General features: G+C 42.4%; 2 protein-coding genes across 7 annotated transcripts in view; one reads left to right on the top strand and one right to left on the bottom strand.

Annotated features, from left to right (window-relative positions):
• The first annotated feature begins 1141 nt into the window (after window positions 1–1141).
• Window positions 1142–13145, top strand: prima1 (proline rich membrane anchor 1). Its single transcript, XM_020645269.3, has 4 exons — window positions 1142–1933; window positions 2719–2860; window positions 5212–5344; window positions 11031–13145. The coding sequence occupies exons 1-4, from the start codon at window positions 1652–1654 to the stop codon at window positions 11128–11130; spliced, it is 657 nt and encodes a 218-aa protein (XP_020500925.1). The 5' UTR covers window positions 1142–1651; the 3' UTR covers window positions 11131–13145.
• A 2354-nt stretch (window positions 13146–15499) lies between these two features.
• Window positions 15500–23079, bottom strand: part of LOC109992569 (unc-79 homolog, NALCN channel complex subunit) — a 33572-nt gene continuing 25992 nt past the window's right edge. For 4 of the 6 annotated variants that reach the window (XM_065966233.1, XM_065966231.1, XM_065966230.1 and 1 more), the window contains 19 exons: window positions 22958–23059; window positions 22422–22538; window positions 22149–22251; window positions 21920–22060; window positions 21752–21790; window positions 21522–21634; window positions 20974–21059; window positions 20410–20583; window positions 20048–20116; window positions 19853–19963; window positions 18511–18615; window positions 18333–18410; window positions 18121–18210; window positions 17828–18003; window positions 16693–16876; window positions 16393–16596; window positions 16147–16224; window positions 16016–16057; window positions 15500–15898 (listed from right to left, as the gene is read on the bottom strand). In XM_065966233.1, coding sequence (XP_065822305.1) covers window positions 15710–15898; window positions 16016–16057; window positions 16147–16224; window positions 16393–16596; window positions 16693–16876; window positions 17828–18003; window positions 18121–18210; window positions 18333–18410; window positions 18511–18615; window positions 19853–19963; window positions 20048–20116; window positions 20410–20583; window positions 20974–21059; window positions 21522–21634; window positions 21752–21790; window positions 21920–22060; window positions 22149–22251; window positions 22422–22538; window positions 22958–23059 — 2201 coding nt within the window. In that variant the 3' untranslated portion in view covers window positions 15500–15709. Of the gene's footprint in view, window positions 15899–16015; window positions 16058–16146; window positions 16225–16392; window positions 16597–16692; window positions 16877–17815; window positions 18004–18120; window positions 18211–18332; window positions 18411–18510; window positions 18616–19852; window positions 19964–20047; window positions 20117–20409; window positions 20584–20973; window positions 21060–21521; window positions 21635–21751; window positions 21791–21919; window positions 22061–22148; window positions 22252–22421; window positions 22539–22957; window positions 23060–23079 lie in introns of those variants that run through there. The other 2 variants (XM_065966232.1, XM_065966234.1) reach the window with 2 other exon arrangements.

The following is a 23079-nucleotide window of genomic DNA, read 5'->3' on the forward strand; positions in this document are numbered from 1 at the left end:
CACAACACATGATTGGGAATTTATGAAACATGAATAAGCCATGAAAAGATGTGTTGTACTGAAAGCGGACACGATTGCTCAGAACATAACCTCTGTTGGAGTGCATTTAAAATAGCATTTAACGGTTTCCGCTTGGGCTCAATCACAAATATCTCCTTTCATATTTCCAGGGATGCAACTACAGAAAATGTTCATGGTAGATGAAAGTCTAAAATATTTTTTACATATGTAAAGCTGGCGAGTTGGTGTATTGCATTCTTTTCCTCACAAAAGACAAGTCTTTACAAACAAATAGGCTATACTGTCATTGAATGTGTATTCTCTGCAATCCACTAATTGATTTATCTACTTATTCTAGATTATATCTAGAATAATGCATTTTTATTGTTTTTAGTAAAAGGAGTTTCTGATATAAGAACCCCACGTCAGTGAACTGTTTTAGTAAATCCCAGTAAACTGTGCTTGTCACATCAGCTCTCTAGTAGCTGTACATGCCCACGGGCTGTGGGGTAATTTCATAACTGTGCCTAGAGACCACCAACAATTATGCAACTCTTCCTTTGAAACAACTGCCTATTCTTTGCTCCTTGGCCTCGTAGCATCCCCCTTTTATATCAATAGTGTCAAAAGTTTAGTGTTGGGAAATAGACTGAAACTGGGGTTTAAAAATAAACACCTAATAAATATCTTATAAGTGTGTCTCTGTTGTGGAGCATTAGCACTGAATGCCAGGTTATATCAGTGTTGTTGATCTCAGCCTACTTTGGGACCATTGGGCCTTAGAGTGTTCTAGCAGGCACATCAAACATGGGGATGGCAATGTTTTCAGTCGGTGGGCGTCTTGTACTTTTCTCTCTTTCTGTCTCTCTCTCTCTCTCTCCACTTGACTTTAATTCGGTCTAGTACCTACGCGCCATCCTCACGGACTCGCCTCCACGCAATGTGGGATTTTGCTTCTTTTTTTTTTTTTTTTCTTTACAAACAAGAAAAAAATAAAACCACAATCTAAACTAGCAAACTAAAACAAAAGCTGACATTAGTAGCGCCTTTAAAATCCCCTTGCCACATAGTGTTTTTTTTTTTTTTTCTTTGAGGAGAGGAGGAGGAGGAGGGAGGGGGACTTTTTTGAGAGAGAGAAAGAGAGAGAGAGAAGCGGAGGGAGAATTTGTTTGAGCACACGCTGTCAGGATGAGCTGATGTGAGCGCTGCATCAAGTGCGCGGACGGTGATGCTCCCGTATAAAACACCGCGCTGTATTTTGGCACAGAGGGGGGATGCATCAGTTTAACCCTCGGCTCTGCCCTCCGGACTCGCCCATCCAGTAATCCAGCCTCAAATAAGTTAAGAGGGGCATGTGTGATATCCCCTTGCGAGGAATCCTGCCGCACGATCATTCCTGAGGATCTCTCTCTCTGTTCGCTTTCCTTTTTTTTTTTTTTTTTTTTTCAACTTCGATGGCTTGAGTGGCCCATTTGCACTCATGCTCGTAGTCGAGGAGGGATGTAAAGGTACGGGCCATCCACCGCCCTCACATTGCACGGAGTAGCGGCGTGATTCAGGTCGCTGTCTGAGTGCCAATCTGCAAGATAAAACTACTTTCGAGATGTGAATTATTGAGATTTGCAACTCATTCCGCCGACTCGCCTGTCCTATGCTATCGACAACGGGAATTCAAGAGGAAATTGATTGTGGCATAAACTATTTCTGGAGACGCTTGTCACAGATATCGCCGCCGAACTGGACAGGGTGGATGGTTATTTCCCAAACTGTTCAAGCCTATGTATACTGCATTCATTTGTTGGAAACGCTGCCTAATATCTTCGAGAACAGCTCTAGAGGAATGCTGGTCCAAGATCTAATGCCATTTACTTTAAGTTTTTGGCCTTTTTTCTTCGGTCATTGCCTTCTCTCACTGTTTTTACTCTCATGCCAGGTAAGGAGCATGTTCACGCGCGCCAAATGTCAATTTACGCATGAAGAGAGAAATGTAATTGGAGTTTGATTTACTGGATAAAAACTATTGAACTGATTTAACTTGAAGTTACTTGTGTCTTCATGAAAATGCATTTTAAATAAAGTAAATTGCATGTGTGTTTACGCCAGGACACACCTGTGTTTAAGAAGTCCTGACGGGCATGCATGTACAGGGTTTTCCACTAGAAATGTATCTCTGCACACACACAGACACGCAGCTCGCTTGTAGTGGGAACATGGAGAAGCCAACTGTGTTTTCATGATAACAATATTCAGTTATCCCACCAGGATCCCTGCAGCAGGCATATGTTAGTGATGAGTGTTCTAACCTCTGCCCCGTGCTGCTGCCTACAGATAGTGGTTAGCTGTTGTTCACACGCACACAGTGTTGCCAGGGTTCATGTGTAATGTGATCTGCTTGAGTTTCCAAGTCCACCCACGCACACTCCTCGGGGCAGCCTGCTGCCCACTCTGTTGGTGGGTGGTTTCTTAGAGGGAGCGGGCAGCAGCCATAGACGTGATACTATTCTGCATGTACTACATACACAGCAGCCTCAGTGACAACAACACAGGAATATGAAAAGAATGCTGAGAGGATATCCACACTGAGAGCCTGCTGAGTGTTCCAGCATCTCCCTTTGTTGCTGCACAGTGTTGATGCTGATGGTACTTGTGAGTAATGCGCTGAAGGACAGAGCCTCAGTCATTTCAATGTCTCCCTCTTTCTCTCTCCCTCACCATAAGGGAGAACTCCAGAGGTCATGCTCACGGACTGTGGCGGAGAAAGTTAGTGAACAGTGCCAGCTGGCATGCCACTGTAGAAGATACCCTCCTCTCCCTCCACCACCGCCTCCGCCGCCTCCTCCACGGCTTCTAGTCACCACAGGTAAGACTCCCCAAGACTCCTGCTCCCAGGTTTCACACCTGTCTTCCTCCAGGTCCACCTGTCTCACTCTCAGTCTCCTCCTGGCCAAACGCAAGTGTCAAGCGGCTGGCTTGTCTTAAGGAACCGTTTTGACATGAAGTGTTTCCCTTTCAAGCTCTAAAGGAAAATGTTCCATACATCTACTGTGCGAGTGCCCACGCATGTGCTCAGTTTTGCATGTGCGTGTCCTCTGTGCATGTGTTAAAGCCAGCAGGATGTTGACAACTTAACACAGGACTAATTTATGCCGGGTCTGACCTTGGGGAGTACCCAGCTGCTTGTGAAATCCATGCCTGCTGGGCTGCCAAGCTCAGTGGTTCAGTGGTAGGGTTTCCCCCGGAGGACCCCTGATTAAAACACAGATGAGTTAATTAAATTAGCTTTAATTTGATAGAGATAAGGGGCTAATGAAGCAGCACAGTAGTTCCAGCTTTTCGTTTTGAAGTTGAGCTGGAGGCAGAAAGAGAGAGAGAGTGTGTGTGTGTCTTTTTGTGCTCGCACACAACAAGCGCTTATACCTGTGTGGGTCTTGTTCTGTCCCACTCTTAGATGTTAGGTCCTGTGACAGATAGGCAAGCATTTCTCCCCCCCGGCTGCTCCGTGAAAGTTGGAATGATTTGTATGTAGTCTCTAGAGCACTTTAATGAACATCGCACAGAAATATGGGACAGGCGTTGCTGATGATGCAGCCGCTCTGAGCGCTATTACTGTGACTCTTAAAACTCACTCACTCTGTGCCCCTTTGTATTATGAGCAAAGGGGAGCACTCAATCATTAAAATCTCAATAGACGGCATTTTTTAATCCATCAGATCCAGTGATTTTTTTTCCCCTATCTGGTCAATTAAGACGACCCCCCCCTCCCACACACACACACATAAATCAAGAGTTATAGACCCCTTTGTGAATGTTGGTCACTGCTGCCACAACCATCTGCCTGTAAGCCAAGGTGGGGGGTTTGACACCCAATTACAGCTGACGCGTGTGTGGAACTCTGAAGGCAAAATCTACAGTGTTTGATTCCTACTTAAACGGCAGTGATAAATATGATAAGAGGGGCAATTTTTAGTCCCTTTCAGCCTTACACGGAAATGTTTGCAGAGGGGGGAGTCATCATGAATAATTCACTTAAAAATACTTTTTTTTCATCAGTTCTCACTTTAATCTATACAGGCGCATAATTATTTTAATGTTCCCCTCAGTAGCCCAATTTGCAAAACATTACAGCTGAAAGTTTGCTTTAAACTGAAGTCTTTAAATATGCAATGAATATGCATAAATACCATGCAAAACTGGGACAATGAGAATATATCCGTCTTCTAAAAGTCTTTAAAGAAAAGAAGGAAAATTGGCAAAGCAAGTAAGTCTGAGAGTGCTAAAAACGGTGTCTCATGTCCTTCAAAGGAGTGTGGCTTTATCATAAGGAAGTAGATCCTTTACCACTGAATGAATTAAATTCAACAGCCGTTGACAAAACGCAGGATTAAAATGGAAGTTTTGCCGAGAGGAGCTTTTGGATTCATAGTGTCTTATGACGTGGTGTGCAGTGCCGGGGAGAGCTGTGCCTGGTGGTTTTCCTCTGTAAAAAAATGTGCTGTATTGGAAAATAGTCCACAGCATTACTAAGGAGTATTTGTTGCTATGGTGTAAACCCTTCCACTCATTCATAACAACATAACTGCAAGAGTAGGAGCCACGAGTTTGTTATTGTATATAAAGTGCATGGTCTCTGGAGCATAAAACTGGAACAAACCAGCACATATAGATAGATTGATATGCACATGACTAAACTGATTTATAGATGGTGGGAGGGCATCGAATGCTGCAGAAAGAAGAGAGGAAAAAGTTCTACATTACATACACGAAGTTGCTGATGCACATAATGTAATTCAACATTCCTGGTGAGTGGTCTTACTCCACGGGTCTAATGTGGAAAGAGCAGGAGGTTGCTGCAAAGGTAATTGGTGTCGACAAGAGTGCTGGTGTAGGGAAGGCTGACAGGACCTTAAATGATTCATGGTGTCGGGTTGGATATCTTTGAATGTTGAACCTAAGACCTACAGAACAGGCGAGGACACGGTATCTTCACAACTCAGAGAGCGTGGAAGAAAATCCCGCCATGCTGCTTTGTTGTTTCATTGTATTAAATGATCTTTATGGATCTAATAACAAGAGTCCAGTCAGTGCTGTATCCAAAGCAATGTAATCACAGTTATTGATTTTGAACAGATTTATTAAGTACAATCTTTTCATTCTCTTTTCTGTATCCTTATCTATCCTTACCTTCCCCCTCTTTTCTTTTCCCTTTTTAAGTGGCAGTGCCCATGGTGCCCTCGTTGAGGCCCTGGTGGATGGAGATGGACTTTGTAGTGCTCGGAACGGTGGGCTGTGCCTCAGTGGTCTTCCTCCTTTCTGCCATCATCATCTGCTACAAGGCCATCAAGAGGTTGGAAGCCACTTTTCTCTTCTCCGTTCTGTCCATGCAGAATTACACTTATTGCTTATTGTATTGAAATGTTGTAAAGTGGTGAATATTTCAAATAGGTACAGTTGGGTTGGGAACAGGCTACTCAACTTATCATGTGTAATTTGACCCATGGGACATTAAATTAAGTCTCCTGGTTTCCCGTGTGTATTGGCACAGGAGGCTGCCTTGACCCCGTCATCACCCTGCTAGGTCACACTGAGGTCAGAGGTTAGGTAATGGAAAGGGTTGCAGATGTCACAGAGGAAGATCAACTACACTGAGTCACACAAAAACATCCTATAATCTCAGTTAATCTACTGCGTTGGTGTGTTTTGACCTTGCTTTTTGACACTGTGCTGATTTCGATCTGCACAAGTTTATAAAGCAGTTGGATGCATAAAAGTGAACGCAAAAAGAGGCGAGCAGAGAGGAATCCCAAGATACTGCGGTTGCAGCGTGAACTGTTTCTCCCCATTTGGTTTACTAGAGAAAAAGGCTGTGTGAGGTTTTAGCCTGCAGCATATCCCAGACCCAATTCTCTGTGTGACATTAAAGCAGCACGGTGTCACACATGCACTCTGACATCACCGTTAATGTTGGCAGACATTTAACAAACACACACACACACACACACACACACACACACACACACACACACACACACACACACACACACACACACACACACACACACACACACACTCTCACATCATTCTAAGCAAAGCACACGCACAGAGAGGCATGCAGAGAATAGTGGTGTGCACCCACCCATAAACACACAACATCTTAACATACATGGATACATCATCCTGGCATATTTACCGACTATGAAATATGGCATAAACATTGACTCTCACACACCCATGAGAGTGTAGCCACAGAATTGTTTGATAAATTAGGGAGATATTTCTATATTTTATTTAGTTACATTTAAAATGATTTAGTATCAGACCTTCATATTTTTATGGGACTATATTGAGCCTGCATGCCTGCTATTGCTCTCCTCAGCAGAACTCTATTTCTCCTTTCTTTAAACAACAAATAGGCAAAGTCAGGCAGCGGAAGTAATGGGTGGTTGGCTCAGGAATTCATTATGGCAATTCTCCAGCCCCCTGTGTAGCCAAGGGGCACCTTTTTTAATGCAGCAGTGGTAAGAAAGTGTTGTTGCAATACGGGCTCTAGCCCCAAACCCAAGTCATTATTTATGAATTAATTTGCGCAGTCATTCAGTCACAGGCCACATCTTTTATACATGCAAGCGGGTCGTGTCCTGAAGCTCTGTGGGCTCTAGACCGCAGACTTTGTGCCATGCCAAGCTGCCCTCTACTCCGAATGAGATGGGACAAACATACAGGTCCAGCCAGACCAGCCCCGTTAGACATTCATTTGTCAGCAGCCAATAGGAAAGCGGTTCGACGGAAGATGCGATTCCTTTAACAATTCTCATCTATGCTCTAATCATCCATGGCTCCTGAGAGGAAGAGAGGAAACAACGCAGCTTAAAAAGGGACAAAGAAATGTTATCCAGCAAAGCAAGAGAAGGCAGTAATTGAGCCTCTTAGTCAATAACAATGTGAGAGAGGGTTTGTCAGTGAGAAAACACAGCCAGTTATATTTAGCCCTTCCAGCCCATCAGTGCTCTGGGCTTTCCCAATGAAAATCAGCTGGCCGAAGGCCAAGGCCTGAGCGCCACAGACAGCAGAAGAGCTAGCGCTGTGGGTCCCAGCCCTCCTGGCCTTTTGTTATTCTTTATAATCTGTGTCTGCCAGTCATCTGTCAGACGCAAAGGGGCTGGAAAGCAGAAAAAATGACTTCCATACACTTCTATTTGGATCCACAGCACCAGGGAGGCTGGTGTGTGCAAGCAGTAAGGAGAGGATTCAGACACACGCTGTGTTTCAGTGTTGCTGTGCCATCTAAAGCAAAAGACATGATGCTGCAGTCCGGGCTGTCAGCCATTTAAGGAGCCAAAACAAACAAAACTCTAACCAACTGACTAATGAAGCTAGATGCTTCTCCCAATCACTTAGTGCTTGGGGAGGCTTGTCTAAAGACAGATAATACATCACAGCTGGTCCTGTCCTGTCCAAGGGCAACACCGTATTAAAAAAAAACAAAAAACTAGAGCAACAATAATATGGACTTTTTGTCATGCTAAATGGTTTATAATCCAATATTTACTGGTACACAATTAATCTCCACTGTTTTATCTTAAAATGACTGTATTAGCACCATCAAAATTGGTGACAGATTTTTACAGTCTGTTTTTTAAATGCTTTTTCTTTTAACCATAACATGTTACTCTAATTTACAGATGGCTGGAGTAATTGTAAACAGCTCAACACATGTCCCAATTTCACCATGATCCATTCCCCAAACTTCAAACAGGAGTGTGCGCTGTGATTGCACAGCTTTGATATGAAATATTCATCTAACCTGTGAAGTGTTGTGTTGCCACCTGCCATGTGTCAACAGCATGGCATCTATTATTGAAGGCCTGGGTCGAGGTCGGTTTGGGGCCCCAGTGCTCTGCCCTGTGTAGTGGCCTGAAGCGACATGGTCAGTCTGAGGAAAGATTACAGCCTGGGAGAAAAAAAGCTGGGCCAAAGCCCCTTCCATTAGGATATACTGTAGATGACCAACGGCGAATCGCTTTTTATAGCCTACCAAGTACTGACTGGTCAAATATATTCAAAATAAATCATTAGTGAGCTGTTCAGATGTTGTGTAATGACCACTGACCCCCCCTCTGACCCAATATTCCAAGTAGAAGAATTCCCAGACTGGCTATAAACAATGCTGTCTGTCCCTCTGAGAAAACTTTGGTCTATCCCAAATCCCCTAACTGCAGCTGCATTGGCCAATCATCTCCCTGCAGCAGAATGTGTTCCCATCCTGAGGCTGGACAGTTTCCATTTTTAGGTTTCCCCTGGGTTCCACAGGGACGCAGTAAGCAGCATCTGTCCTACACGGCCAGCATGGATCCCTGGTGTCCTGCGCCATACAAGCCCTACCAGCTGACAGAGTCCCACAGGAAGTCTGAGTCATTGTCTTAGTCATATGTTTTGTTTGAAACTTAGCTTGTACATCACTTCCAACTACAGACTTAAACCCTATACATTAAATGCAGTATGTAATGTTTACAAAAAAATTAATTATTATTTTATGATCATTTTTTGCATACAATCAAGCCCCAAGATGTCATACGAATACCTTCATTAATATGAGGCTAGCATCTTTGTAACTTTAAGTAGTGTTTAGAAGTGCTTTAAGCTTAATACTAGCATTTGCATGCTAAAATACTCGTACTGTTTATGCTAACTCTGAGAACAAGCTGGTGTTATGATTAGCATTGGTACTCTCTGTGCTAATGAGGTTAAGCTAATAAGGTACAGCTAGGACTTATGGGAAGCTAGTCTTTAGCTTTGCAGCTATTTGTTCATTGACTCAGTGGCACAAATAGAATTTTACTTTGTCCTGGCACCTAATGACACAGTGATGGTTTGTTTCATACAAATTCATTTTTTAAAGAGGAATTGTGTTTTACAAATGTAGTGGTTATCCATTTAGTGAATGTTTTAGATATTCCATTAAAAGTTACTCTGGGGACCTCCAATATCATGGACATATATGAAGATAAGTGGGGCTAATAAACAGAATAAAATTGCCACCACCACTGTGTTGCTAGCATTTACTTCAAAAAATATGAGAAGGCATACAGAAAGTGTTTAATATTTAGACCCCATTATGAGTTCTATTTTTATTGAGTGGAAACTCCTAACAGACCTTGAAAAATCCTTAGATGGAAGTGCTTTCCTGGTGTATTTTTCAACAGAAAACTGGTTGGAGTTAAGTTGACCAGGTTTTCTGTGGAGATCTGATAAATTCAGGAGGCAGAGGGGCAGAGGTGGCTCACAGTGTTGAAGTGACAGCTGAAAAACAGGCGAGACAGGAGACGTTTATAAAACTGACAGCAACAAGATGCTTGTTTAACAGGTGTGGAGAAATTAGATTGGTTTAAGCAAAAGGAGCGACGGGAAAAAGACAGCTGACAGATTGAGTTTACTGCAAGGGGGAATGAGCAGGTGCATAAAGTACCCATCCTAATTGAACAATTACATCCGAACCACCACCAACACATTCCTTTCAATCACTTTAAATTCAAGAAAAATGTAGCATTAAAAAAAAATGTATGATACACTTTGAATTTTAAAAAGTGGCCACAAGTGAAAAGTGAAGAAATATATGTTATCATGGCATTTGCTTTAATAGAACAGAATGCCTCTAACAACATTTTCTCTGGGTCTAGTAAAACTAAATAATATTCGCTACAAGCACACACCCACTCAACCAAACCCACACATGCACTCGTATAGAAATAAACTACTACTACTACACTCTCAGAAAAGAGCATTCAGTGCAGACTTAAGTGTTATTTGGCCTTTTAAGATACTATAACATTATACTGTTCACTTATCAGTCCTGTTGTGTGTTGTAGTGTGGGTACATGGAGTGTGTAGAAGCAAAACAAATAAATACAAGGGTCATGAAGTCAGTCAATGAACTAAACACTAGTTGTCATATTCAACTGGTCAACAGCAAGACACCCAGTGTAATGAAAAAGTGCATGTTATATTTTTAATGAATAACTTCCAATTTGTTGAAAAGAAATTAGTTTGAAAGTTTTTTCAAAACTTTTAAAACGGTAGTCAACAAAGTCTTTCAAAATAGTAATTACGTTTATTTTCTTCAACTCTTGGACACAGTCTCAACAGACCCATACATAATACATTTATTAGTACTTACTTTTAATTAATATGACCTAATTTCACCCTGTAAGGATTCCCTCTCAGCACAATGCTCGAGAACGTGAAAAGATTTTTGTCAGGCTGGACTTGGAATGACTGTTCGTCAAAGTTTTATGGTCCGGTTGGGGCTTTCAAAGGAGAGCAGAAGAGACACTGAACTAAAATGTCGCTCAAGGGTCCTCTGTGGCAATGAAGGCAATATACAGTGTTGAGTAGGACAATGACTGTACTAACTGTATTCAGATCTGTCTCTGAGTTACATAAGCCAGAGCAGGAGAGAGCAGCTGAGGGGGTCGGTGCAGAAGCCACAGTACACTGGACAAATATAATAACCTCAAAGGCACAGAGGAGTGCATGAAAGGGGCTGCATTGAATGATACTGCTCTTCACAGGCCAGGAGCAGGCAGGGGATCATGTGTTGCAGCTTTATTTTGCACCAGAACGAACTCTTAGAAATGAGCATTACAACCCAACCAGTGTTGAGAGGGAAGATGGCTGTATCGATGTTATTCCCAAGTTGTTTTGACAGCCACATAGAGGCTCATTACTTAGAGGGAAGATTGCATCTAGCAGTCAGAAGAGGTAATTGCCTTATCCCCTGTGTTGCAATGTATCTTTCCCTCCTGTCTTCTTGCAAAAGTGACCTTTGAACATTGAGCTTATTAGAAAGGATCCCAGAGACCATCACATCCACCCAGAGCAGCAGGAGAAATCAAATCAGCCCTAAAGGTTAACAGTCTAGAAACTCTGTTTAATGGCATGGCCTTTAGCTAGCATCAAACCCGTTTTTTTGTTGTTGTTCGTTTGTTTTGTTTTCAAGAAAGCTGTCCTCACATTTTGAAAATGTTTATTCGCAGGAAACCACTCCGGAAAGAAGAGAATGGGACAAGTCGTGGAGAATATGCCATGAGCATCCGTAACAAGAAGGCCATGGGTACAAACAACACTGTGGTATAGTCTCCTGGCAGAAGCAGAAAGTGACATCACCAATAGCATCTCTCACCCTCTACTGATTACAACAATCCCATCTCACCCAGAATGCAACAGGGTTTCATCCTTGAGGTTTTCAAATAGGTAAACCGTCCCTCTTTTCTTGGCATGTTGCCCGGACATGAAGACACCATTCAGCTCCAGACAAGCTGTTAAAGATGGAACGGATAAAAAAATCAAGGCAGAACGGACGGAGAGAAAAGATCCACAAAGCCCCCATGGTGCCGAAACTGGCCCAGCAGGCTGAACATTATGCTCTTAGTAACAGCAAGTGTTGCTGACAGGCTGGTTGGCTGCTGGCTGGAGAGGGACTGTCTGCCAGTCTGCCGCAGATCCAGACCTCACACACACTGTTGACATCTGCAACAGAACAAAGCAGCCGCCCTGCAGTCCCACAGGACAGTCCATCACACACAAATAAACGTGCATGCAGTTTTTACAGAGAATGCAACTTTTTTATACTTCAATCCCCACACTGTCCATCTTTTGTTCTCCATTTTCTGAGACAGATGCTTTGTGAGAGGCATGGTGTTAACTGTCACTCCAGGCTTTGACACGTGGATTCATCTGACTATGCAATTTAAAGAAATCCATATTTCAAGAGGAAAGGAGCAACAACATAAACACAGTGCATTGTGGTTATTTAACCACGTCAAAAATGCCAACCAAGGCTTATCTCAATGTAATATACTCCGGTCATTCATCGACTTATTTTTTTCTCTATTTATTTTGTTATCTACCTTTGAATTTATTTTTCTACTTAAAAGGAAATAACTGTCTCGTAATTTTCATGCATCATTACAAACATTTGAACATTTTTATGAATTCACCTGATTTCCCCACAGCTCTTGTTTTTTTAAGTGAATAATTTATACACCATACAATTCATTTGTGATGTCCCGATGTCAACCTTCTGTCAGTTCGTCCAGATGCTGTTGAGAAAACTGCAAAGAGTTTTGGTATCGGATGTTTTGTCTCTGGGTGTGTGATGTTCTATCTTAATGTGTGTTTTCCAGACATAATCTATGCTCTGCATCATATGCCAGTTTTAATTGTGCTACTAAATCCAAGATCCACCCTCAAAAAGAAGTTAAACAGCTTTTCTTTTTTTTTTTTTGTCTGATTATTCCAGAGTCTTGGATTCAGCTAGATGCCTTCAGCCATGTTTTTGTTTGGATTTGACAATCTTCATCTTTCAGTTTGTCAGGCAAGCTTAGCCCATTGCTATAGAAACAGGGGACCTGAGCCCGGGGCTGACCTTATGACTGATGAGAGATGGGAGACTTAGCCAATAGCCAGAGATCAGGTTGCACAGAGGAAGGCCTCAGCAGGGATGTGTGTGTGTGTGACTCAGTGTTGTCGCAGGCATCCTCCACATCCCTTCTGGAAAAAAACACAACTGAGCTGAACTGGAGCATCACTCAAAGCTGCTCTTCTTTATTTCTTTCCTCTTCTTCTTTTTTTTTTTTTTTACATTAAATCTTTGTGTGTGTCTGTGTGTGCATGTGAGAGTGTGTCTGCTTGTCTGTAGGTGAGCGTGCATGCAGATGAGTGTACTCGAAGAGATTGGGCTGTACTCTGTGGCTGTCAGTTAAGTATAGATATTGGCTAAACTGCGATTTGGGGGGAAACACATGCTTGCATCTAAACATGCACAGGTATTAGCTAAAAGTATACCCCACCATTTACCTATTTGAGAGAAGGATGCATGAATGTAAATATTGATATTTAAAGATCTGCCTTCTGGACTGTTAATTAATGTACAGTGTAACAGAACATATGTTTATACATAGTTAAACAATGTGCTACCATTTAGAATAATGTCAATGTTGTCATGTTGATGGAGCAAGCCATTAATGTATATATGGCAATCGATAGTACAAAACTCAATTTATGCATTATACCAAACAAATAGAAAGATGTGCATAAGTTGACTTCATTGCTGAGTTTTTCAGTTGTAAATAAAACTGTACAGAACAACAGAGCTACAGTCTATTGTGTTTAAAGAGATGAAATGTACAATAAGAAATCTGCTGTCATGTAGGGAAGTTATAAAAGTGCGACTGATATATTTAGCCTGTGTCTGCACTGTGCAGTTCTTGTCTTGGGCAGAGCCGTGCTGGCCGTGTCCCCCCTGCCTGCTGAGGACATGTTCTCATCAGTCTGTCTCACACAGTGCATCTTTAATGAAGTGCGATTATCAAGCGTATTGCACTCCATGGGGTGTAATGAAAGGAGAAGGAAAACTTATAGGTTGCATATTGTGAAAGCTCCGGGCTCCATCTGTAATAATGTCAGTAACAAATCGCCAAAGTGTGTGAAGGATTTCTGCAGCGGCAGCAAGAACACAAGTTTCTATAATAAAATTTAACACAAGATAATGAGTTCAAACACCTCTTTAAAGAGGCTACGCTTACATTGACTCGTATAGAGATTTTCCCATTTCTTCTTTAATTTGCATCAACTACAGTTAATGATGTGTAACAAACCAAAGGGACAGACCTGTGCTGTAAAGGCTGATGCAGAGGAGCACTGAAGAGGAATGTCAATGAATTACAATGTGAATGAGTGACCATAGAGGACTGTGCCTTCCCTTCTTTAGATGTGCAGCTTGATGGTAATGCCGATGGACAATGTGAGCAATTTAAACATTCATGTATTGTCCAGCCAGAGCGCTGTGGATCCCACTGTAATAAAAGCAATGTGACAGCACTAGGCGGGGGGACCAGGGATTGTCACTGTGTCAACAGGCTTTATGAGCCTCTCAGAAGGTATTTCCATAGAGCGAGCAAAGACGCTGATTCACAGATTTTTCAAAATGTAGGTTTTTGAAACAAACAGGAAAAATACTGCTTGTGTTGGACTACATCTCGTGACCTGCTCTTTAATCAAGAAATTTCACCGATGTACACACCTGGTGCATGACAGGTGAAAGAGAGAGAGCTGGCACAGGCCTTTCAAAGCTGACCTTCACAATCTTCGAGGACCCACTCACTCCCTCTCTGCCTGAGAGGCCTTTGGTCAGCTTTAATTACCCTCACTACCTCCAGCTGCCTGCTCATCAGGTCAGTGCTCCCATATGTTCCTCCAGGAGGCAGCAGGGGGGCAGGCAAGGGCGGGGAAAGTGCTGGATACCTGTGGGACACTGATTACATAAGCTTCTGCTAATGAGAGAGGGCTTCTTCGGAAAAAAAAGGGCTGCAAGTTCAAACGATCACAACGGTGGCAGTGGCTGACAGATGCAACCCCAGTGCAAGGGGGACTTGATTAAACACACACACCTATGCACATGCTGGGACACACACACACAATCACACAATCACACACAAACACACCTGTATCCAGCATCTCTTAAATACACAGAGGCACACAGCAGGAGATAGGCTCTTTGATGAGCCAGGACTAGAGGTTGATTAGAAGGGGCACTGCAGCCTGATTCAGCTAGCTCGGGGTCAACCAGGAGTGTGTGTGGGACTGTGTACGTAAGTGTGTGTGTGTGTGTGTGTGTCATTATTAGTCATATTGTGTGATATCATTATACGACTGACTCATTTATCACACACCTCCAAACATGGGTGCTCTTCAACATGCAGTGACTAAAAGTCAAGTAAAAAGAAAAAAACATGAAAATTGCAAAATTGGGGCTTATTTCTGTTAAATAAATTTATATCATATCTTATTCATCCCAAAGCTTGATAATGAAATCCTTGCAGCAGCGAGGAATCAAAACAAAGATTAATGTGCTGTTCGGCTCTCAGGCCCTGCTGTCATGTCATCTGTTATTCTCAGACAAGAGCTTCGTGGTAATGCGGTTAGACCTCACAACAATGCTTAATCACAACAAACCACATTAGGCCAAAGGTAATTGTGTTTGCTTGGTATATGCATGGGCCAATCTGTTTCACTGCTGCCAATGACGAGGGGATTGGGATGGATGGGGGGGCTTTCCACTTTGGGGCTGGGGGGCGGGGGTGTACAACCGAAATAGTCTTGTTTACCTCCAATGTCTGGCTCCACCTTATCGAGTTATAAAGCTGCTACTGCAAGTCAGATTGGCCTCTGATCGATCGGAGCTCTGATGGCAGGAGGCAGCGTGACTGACAGTCTGACAAGGATCTCAGACGGGAGCTGAGTAATGCATGTCATGTAATTTTCCCGGATACACCTGAGGTTTGCTTTTTCGTCTGGAAGGGTAAAGAACAGAGCTGATTTTATCACTCCTGCCACCTGCATTATGGTAAACTGGACATTTTCCAAATCAAAGGGTAGTAAATGTCACATTTAAATTTTTGAAGGGGGCGGCAATTCATGTGAAATGACAAAGAGTCTCTCAACATTTAGGAAAACTGGTACTTTTATTATCCAGCTTGCAACCAAGCAACTTAAAAAGTGATAGAATATGAATGTGACAGAGTTAGCATAAATATACTAAAGGTGCCGAAAATTGTATTCCACACAGTATCAGATTAAATAAGAGTCTCTTTTTTTTGGTCAGACAGAGAGGATGCATGCAGGTCTAAGGACCCAACTGGACCCTCAGAGCAGGTCACATGGGGTAGAACTGCGAGGCGGCCTCAGATGACTGGATCTCCACCTGAGCCATCTTGAACTGGGTGCATTGCAGCCATTTGCGCAGAGCAAACGGAGGGGTACCTGAAGTCTGGCCCTGCAGACACTGGTGGTTCACGCGGTTCTGGATGGCCTGGAGACGCAACTGCAACCCTGCAGACAGATGCTGAAGAAGCAAAGACAGGGTAATGAAAAAATCGAGGTTGAAATCATTGAAAGACTCTATTTACTAGCATTTTTTTTTATGTATAATGTATAATGACAAAGGTTTTAAAAGCTTCACCTTAAGGTTTGACTGAATCATGGGTAACCACATTGGAATAAGCTATAGGGAAAAAAACAGAGATGTCTAAGTCCATCTATAAATGAATCTTATACTGTATAATCCATGTAGATAAATACTATGTAGCAAACCTTGACAAAGATGGTTGAGTTGCACTCCTGCAGGGCTTCCATCAAACTAATGACGTGAAGACACACCATCTCCACCATCTGGGAGAAAAAAAAAAAAAAATTCACAAATTAACAAGCATTCCACTCTTCCGAACCCCTTTTACGTCCATAGCTAAGCTAGTTTTATTTTTAACGTACTCCTGAGTCCATCAATAAAGATGATGATAATGAGACCCCCGGCGGAGAATGCTAAGGCAGAGCACTCACCACTTTATTATGAGCCATGAGCTGAAGGATGCTGGGTGTAACCCGACTCCAGAATTCCAGGCCAGTAAGGATGGCACTGGAAGAAAACTCAGTCTGGTTTTGGTTAAGCAGGGATGGAGCAGCAGCTGCCTGCTCACAGTAGATGGTCCACAGCTGGGCGAACATGAAGGCATGGAACAAAGAGCACATGTGCAGCACCGACGTCTGGGGGGACATAAAAAATAGAACAGGTGGTTACATGTCATATTAGCGAAACAAAACCTGGGTTGAGTGATTTAGAAGGATTTGTTTCTGTCAGACCTTTGACTGCTCAGGGAAACCGATGAGAATGACTATAAGATGATCTGCGATGTGGGAGCCAGCATCTAGAGGGATAGGCATACAGGAGGTGGAGCCCTGGTGCAGGGCACAATGTGTCAGCGAGCCCAAAAGCAGCCAAGACAGCTGACGGATGTGGGACACGCACTCAATGAATTCTTTTGGCCTGTAGAGAAAAATAACTGGTTTATAAAATCAGCCCACAATTCATTTCCAACAGTTATATTCACATACATTAAAGGGTTTCACTGAATATTCAACTTTCAAGAAATTCTGCTAATGTGTGTTTGGTTCACCAGGTTACACGTCTTCATTTGGTTAAAGATTTCTGCTCAAGTACAAGAATTTAAAATTGTTTTACGATAGTGAAGTTGGCTGAAGGCAGAATTGGATGGTTATCTTCCAAATCTTGACCTTGCATTACACGCTCAGGGTCAAACACTGACATAGTGTTGTACTACCGTATTCCAGGTAGTAGATTGACTAATTGAAGGATGTCTGACTAGATCTACTTAATGATTTATGAGCAACTGAAATGTAAAAGGGGAGTGAAAATCAAGATGCAGATCTGTCCATAATTCAAGGGCAATCATCACACTTGAAAAATAAACATTAGCTACAAAACAAATGCTAATGCTAACATTAAAATACATCCATTAAAACAACACTTAAAAGTAAATTCCTAGCTAGCGTAACATTGCAAACATTTCATGTCACTTAACACTACAAAACACAAATGCTAGCTTTCAACCACTTACAGGCAAACTGAAATATTAGTATCAGTGGCTGAATGCTAACAATAGCTGTTGTCTGACTTTAGATAGCTGGTTATCTAAGAGTTTGTTATAACCTGAAATATGGCCAGATTTCTCCCCTCAGTTTCACTGTCCTTTGTCTTTTTAGGAGCTGAACCATGGTGCAAAAATGATGATTTGTCACGAACTCTAAATTTACCATCTCACAACTTGGAATCAAGAGGTATGACATTAAAACATCATAGCAGCTTCCTGTCCCAAGCTTGACGTCACAGTTAAATTGCTGCTGTCTAACTATTGTTGATTAAAGCCTAGGTATTACTAAAATAAGGTGACAGGTCTATATGTACCTGTATTCTTACCCTTGTTGCATGGTTGATGGCGGGTGATAGAGCCAGGGAAGATAACGGACCACAGCTTTGTTATCGCGGTGATTGCCTTTGCTGATCTCCATGGCAGCGACTTGTGCCAAGCCCACTTTCAGGTTGCCCCCAAAAGTGTCCTCATGCAGGGGCTGACAGCAAGCTTTCATATGGCTCTGCATAAATTATGCAGAGTAAGGAACAAAAGAGGAAGCATAACAATGTAAAATATGGAAGACTGCTTATGGTAAGATAAGCAAGTTTTGGCACTCAGATTAGAGAACAAGACTTACTTTAAGTTTGGTTAGCGTGTGCATATCTGCAATAAAGTCCAGAAGTTCACTTATGTATTGTCTCATGCACTCCATGGCTGCTGTTGTGCACTGTGGGGAACAAAAACAGTTTATCCTTTAGGAGGATTCACAGCGGGGTCTCATTTTGCTCCATGCTGTTTTATGAGGCTAATTCTAATAAGAGCCAAGAACACAAACAACTAAAGCCTTACCCCCGGCGGCGTGGCGATCATGTGCTTTTGGATGATGGTGGATTCTGCTAGACGTGTACCAATATCTGCACAAACAAACTGAGAGATTTCGTAGGTTTTAACATTTATTCAGAATGAAGCACCGTGATTTTTTTTTGCTTTCCCGTAACGGGAAGTGCATTTAAGAGAGTATATTTACCTGGACCAGCAGTAACAAGTTTGTGTCAGGCAGAGGGGACTTGAACTTGAGAGCTTGCAGAAGCTCTAACACCACAATGCGGGACATGTAGAACTTATCTCTCTCCTGGATGCAAAAAGGAGAAAAGAGAGTGGAGTAAATGTACTGATGCAGCAAGGCTGCTTTTTTCTTTTATCACTCCTCCTTAATCATGCTTCAAGGGGAGCAAAAACTCTGTAGTCTGAATAGAAGAGGAAGGACAGGCAGTGAGAGGAGGGAGGGAGACAGAATAGACAGAGAATAGACAGAGAATGGCGAGGCTGAGGAGTAGATTTAGGCCAGTCCAGATCTCTCCTCCCTGAGTCCCAGGCAGCTCAGATGAGGCTGTCAGGCTGCCTTCTCCCTCCCTGAGGACAGGCTGCTCTCTTTGTTCATCCCCTCCACACAAAGCCCAGCTGCCTGTTTACAAACCACACTGTCATCTTCTGGCTTCCACTTTGCTTCTTTCTTTTTCTCTATGCAGTCATGTTTGCTTATGTTTGGCTTAGGCACATGCACGTACAATGCAGAGCTGCTTCTGCACATTTCACTCTGTGTGGCTTGTTAATGCGCATACCTGTAGTGGCACTCTCATGATTAAAACTTATTGGAGCATATCCATTTGGTAAATAGCAAATCATAAGCTGTCCCTAAGCTAGAGGGCCAAGCTAATAGTGAAGTGCAGCTATGACAAATGATGCATGCTGTGACAAACTTTGGCAAGACTAGAAAACCTGACTTTGTGTTCTTAAACGTGACCTCCAAAGATTTAAAAAATGCTCCCTGTGCTTCCCTCACCTCTCCATAAAACAACTGCACAGGACAGGTTCCAAAAGCAATAGCTCATAGTGAGTCCAGGTTTTTGAAAAAGCGGATATTATATGGTGAGGAATTAAGGAAGGAGAAGAAAATCAATACTGCAGGAGACATAAAGCATGCAGCGTTGACAGTGGTGGAGGGCCAAGGATCCATCTGGCCCAACAGTGCAGACAGGCCTGGCTCCATCTCTGTCTGAGACAGCCACTCAGAAACACGCCATACATCCTCAGCCCCTAGCACACCAACTAATCATGTTAATCAATACTGGCTGATTGCCTACTTAATCATGTGTGACACGTGGCCACATTTCTGGCCAGCTGGAGACTCAGGGAGTAGGTTCAGCACCAGAAGAGTGATGAGCGAGAAGCCTGGGAACAGGAGCTTTTTAACGCAGCAGATTAGTTTAAAAGGTTTAACTCTTTCGAGACGGCATAAATACTGAATTTCAGCACATGTTTTTCTCCCACAAACGAGAAAAAAGTCATGTAAGCAGGCTTAACTGTACCTTATTGAAGGCTTTGTAACACAGTCCACATAGTTCTACGAGGTAGGAGAGACTGAACATGCCATACTGGATGACAAAGCTCAGCAGCTTGGAGGACGGCTCCAGAAGGCTCTGAAGGATGGAAAAGTAGTGAAAAAGTTAGATATCAAAGGACAGAATTTGAACTTTAAGCATGAAAAGTTGCTCAGAGCTTACCCGGGTTGCATTTGTAGTTGGGATTTTCAGCAGACAAATGATAATCCTCAAGCTGGAATCCATGGGGCACTAACGACACAAACAGATTTAAAAACAAGAGAAATTGAAAAAACTGAAAAATGTCAACGCTTAAAATGATTTCATGGTGCATTCCCTTATTCCTGGACTTGGTGTGGTAAATTAGATTATTGTAAATTAATCTGACCTTCAAGGTCAAAATGCGTCAGAGTCAAATGTATTACATTTTTTTAATTTGTCCTATTGAGCCTGACAAGGACACTGCAAGATGCTCTTTCCTCGGGACTTAATCGCATTAAACCACATCAGAGCATGACTAGGTGACTGGAAGATTCGATATCTACCTTCAGAGGAAGCACAGAGGGCAGCTTTGTGAGGAAGGTCTGGAATTGGTTGCAGATTGTCGTCCACAGGTTACTAGGAGAGTCCATGGGGAGAGCCTCCATGAATGTGGCAATGTTTTCCAGGCAGTGAAGCATTGTGCCCCCTGCTGGCAGACTCTTCTTGTTGTTCAGGCCCTGGAGGGCACAGAGGCATATAACCATAACAGGGTTATATAATGACATTCTATAAGCGAAGATTTTTCCATTTTACTGATCATTCCTTCCTGATCAATCACAATGCTCATGATGAAGGCTGAGGATTTAGGACACTGAAGCACAGATGATTGCTCGAATGAGCTCATGCATCATGGGGGTCTTATCTGTGTCATTTGTTTAGCTTAACAGCAACAATAAAGTGGTACAGTGGTGCAGAGTGATGCAGGTTTTCTTCCATGCTCAAGTGATTTGTTGTTTTAAAAAGGCTTATGCTGTGCATGTAGCTGCAGTCACAAAGGCCGTTGCTTTGACAAGAGCTCCTCCTGCTGGTGGAAAGAGTCAGCACAGTTATATGAAGTAAAATATCACCTCCAGCAGCATGTTGAGTGCAGCAACTGAGCTCAGTTCATTAAAATCTATCAGGGAGGACGCGAGGGTTCGCAGAAAACTTCCATCTGTACGAAAGAGAGAAATACATACAAGGCTTAGTAAAAAGAATAACCAGTGGCAACATAAATATAAATCAGAAGAAAAACTCCAGGGAACTTTCTTTTAAAATTTTACTCTGATAACAAAAAAAACCTGATAACAAACTGGTAAGAGTTTGTTTTAAGATCAACAGGACTGTGCTGTGTCTTTAAAGGCATTTGAAATATTTAAAAGAGAGTTCTGGGAGATTATCTTTTGATGTATGTCCTCATGCCTCCTCATGGAAAAAAAAATCCCCTTAAGCTAACACTTTTATGAGTTTGGGCAGTATTCCATTCTTTGCATTTTATTAAAAAATCTATTAAGTTGGGTTTTACTATTATAGAAAAAAAAACAGATGTTACTAATATGATGATACATGATAAATAATATGACTGTACTATAGGTTTCAATAATTTTCGCTGGGGCCTAGAGTAGAGTGTGCAGACCTTTGATGTTGCTCTGGAAGAGCTGGGGTAAGATGCCATTAGGGGCCAGCTGGTGAAACACACAGCGGAGGAACTGCTTGGCTACACCTGCCACATTCCCAGGGATCAACATACTGCAAAAAAAGAAAAAGAAAAAGAAGTTTGACAGACTGCCACACTTCACATCTAATATTAAACTCATCTTTAAGCAGAGTGAATATGTGAGCAGTGACGGCTTTAACGTCTCATACCTCTCAGCTTGTCCAGAAAAATTGGCACTGGATGCCAACCTGAAAGAAGTTAAAGCAGTGGATTAGGACTCGAGGGGATGAATTATGCATGAGCTCTAAGGGTGAGTTATGAAACTTCATTTAACGGTGAAGTGCTGTGTGGATGTAGTCCGCTTGGAGAGTCTGTACCTGCCCACAGACTGCATGATGTCGAGGAGCATTGGAGCGGCCAAATCAGGGCTGAGGTGGATGAACATGGAGAGGACGACCACCGCTAGGCTGAGAGTCTCCTCGTCGTATTCCTCCAACACTGCTGCACAGTCACGACACCTGGGACATCACAGAACAGCAAACCAGGACACTTTAGGAATCAAGATGGTTCTTTAAAAGACATACAGTTGTAGACTGATTCCTTTACCTATCAGACATTGTGGTTGGCTGCTCATCAATGAACTCTTCAGGTGCAGGGACGAACATACTGACTGTGCTCGGTGCAGAGAGCAGACTGGTTTTTGTAGGACCTGCAGACGAACAGAACAGTGATAAGATAAAACAAGAGTATACTTTCAGAAAGATTCAGCTATTACATGCTGATAATCATCTTTTATTTTTGGCTAATACAGTGTGTCTATTAATCTCCTCAGGGGGCATATTCTAGGATTAAAAAGAAGCAAAGTGTAAAGTGACTGGCCTGTGTCCCAGGTGCTGATGTTGTGTGGTGCACTGGACTGATGCTCCAGCTGTCTCTTCATCAGCTGACTCATGGTCAGAGCTCCCAGAGAGCCTCGCTTCACCTGACGGTACTGAGCTACAGAGAGACAAAAACAACACAGAGGTTCAAATACCTACAAAGACGGCAAAAAGGGAACGTGGTGGTACCATGGGAATCGTTGAATAACATATTAAAAGACATGTTGAGTGTCATTTTAAAAAATTCTCCTGAAAGAGAAACTTCAATCAAGCTCAGTCTTTTGACCAATAATAAAAACTAATTTTAATGTTTTTTTTAAACATACCATTTATTACATTTTATTATGAATTTAACTCTTTTATTATAAGTTTTATTATGTGATTTTATCGCATGATTAGTCTTCTATTTAGTTTCCACTGGTAGTATTGGACAGCAAATACATTATTTAAAAAGGTTATTTATTATAAGGCCCTCACAAATGAGTCACAACAATTAAATGTACTAATATTAACCAAAGAGAAGTATTTGGATCCTACTTGACACTGAAGAGCGGTGGCTTGTTTCAGGAATAGCAGCTTCGAGTGTTGGGGCTGAGGCAGATTCTCGTGGCATTTCCAATGTAGACAGAACTTTGTGATCTGTAAGGCAGTAAAGGTAA

The sequence above is a fragment of the Labrus bergylta genome, chromosome 18, assembly GCF_963930695.1.
Source record: "Labrus bergylta chromosome 18, fLabBer1.1, whole genome shotgun sequence".
Lineage (NCBI taxonomy): Eukaryota > Metazoa > Chordata > Actinopteri > Labriformes > Labridae > Labrus > Labrus bergylta.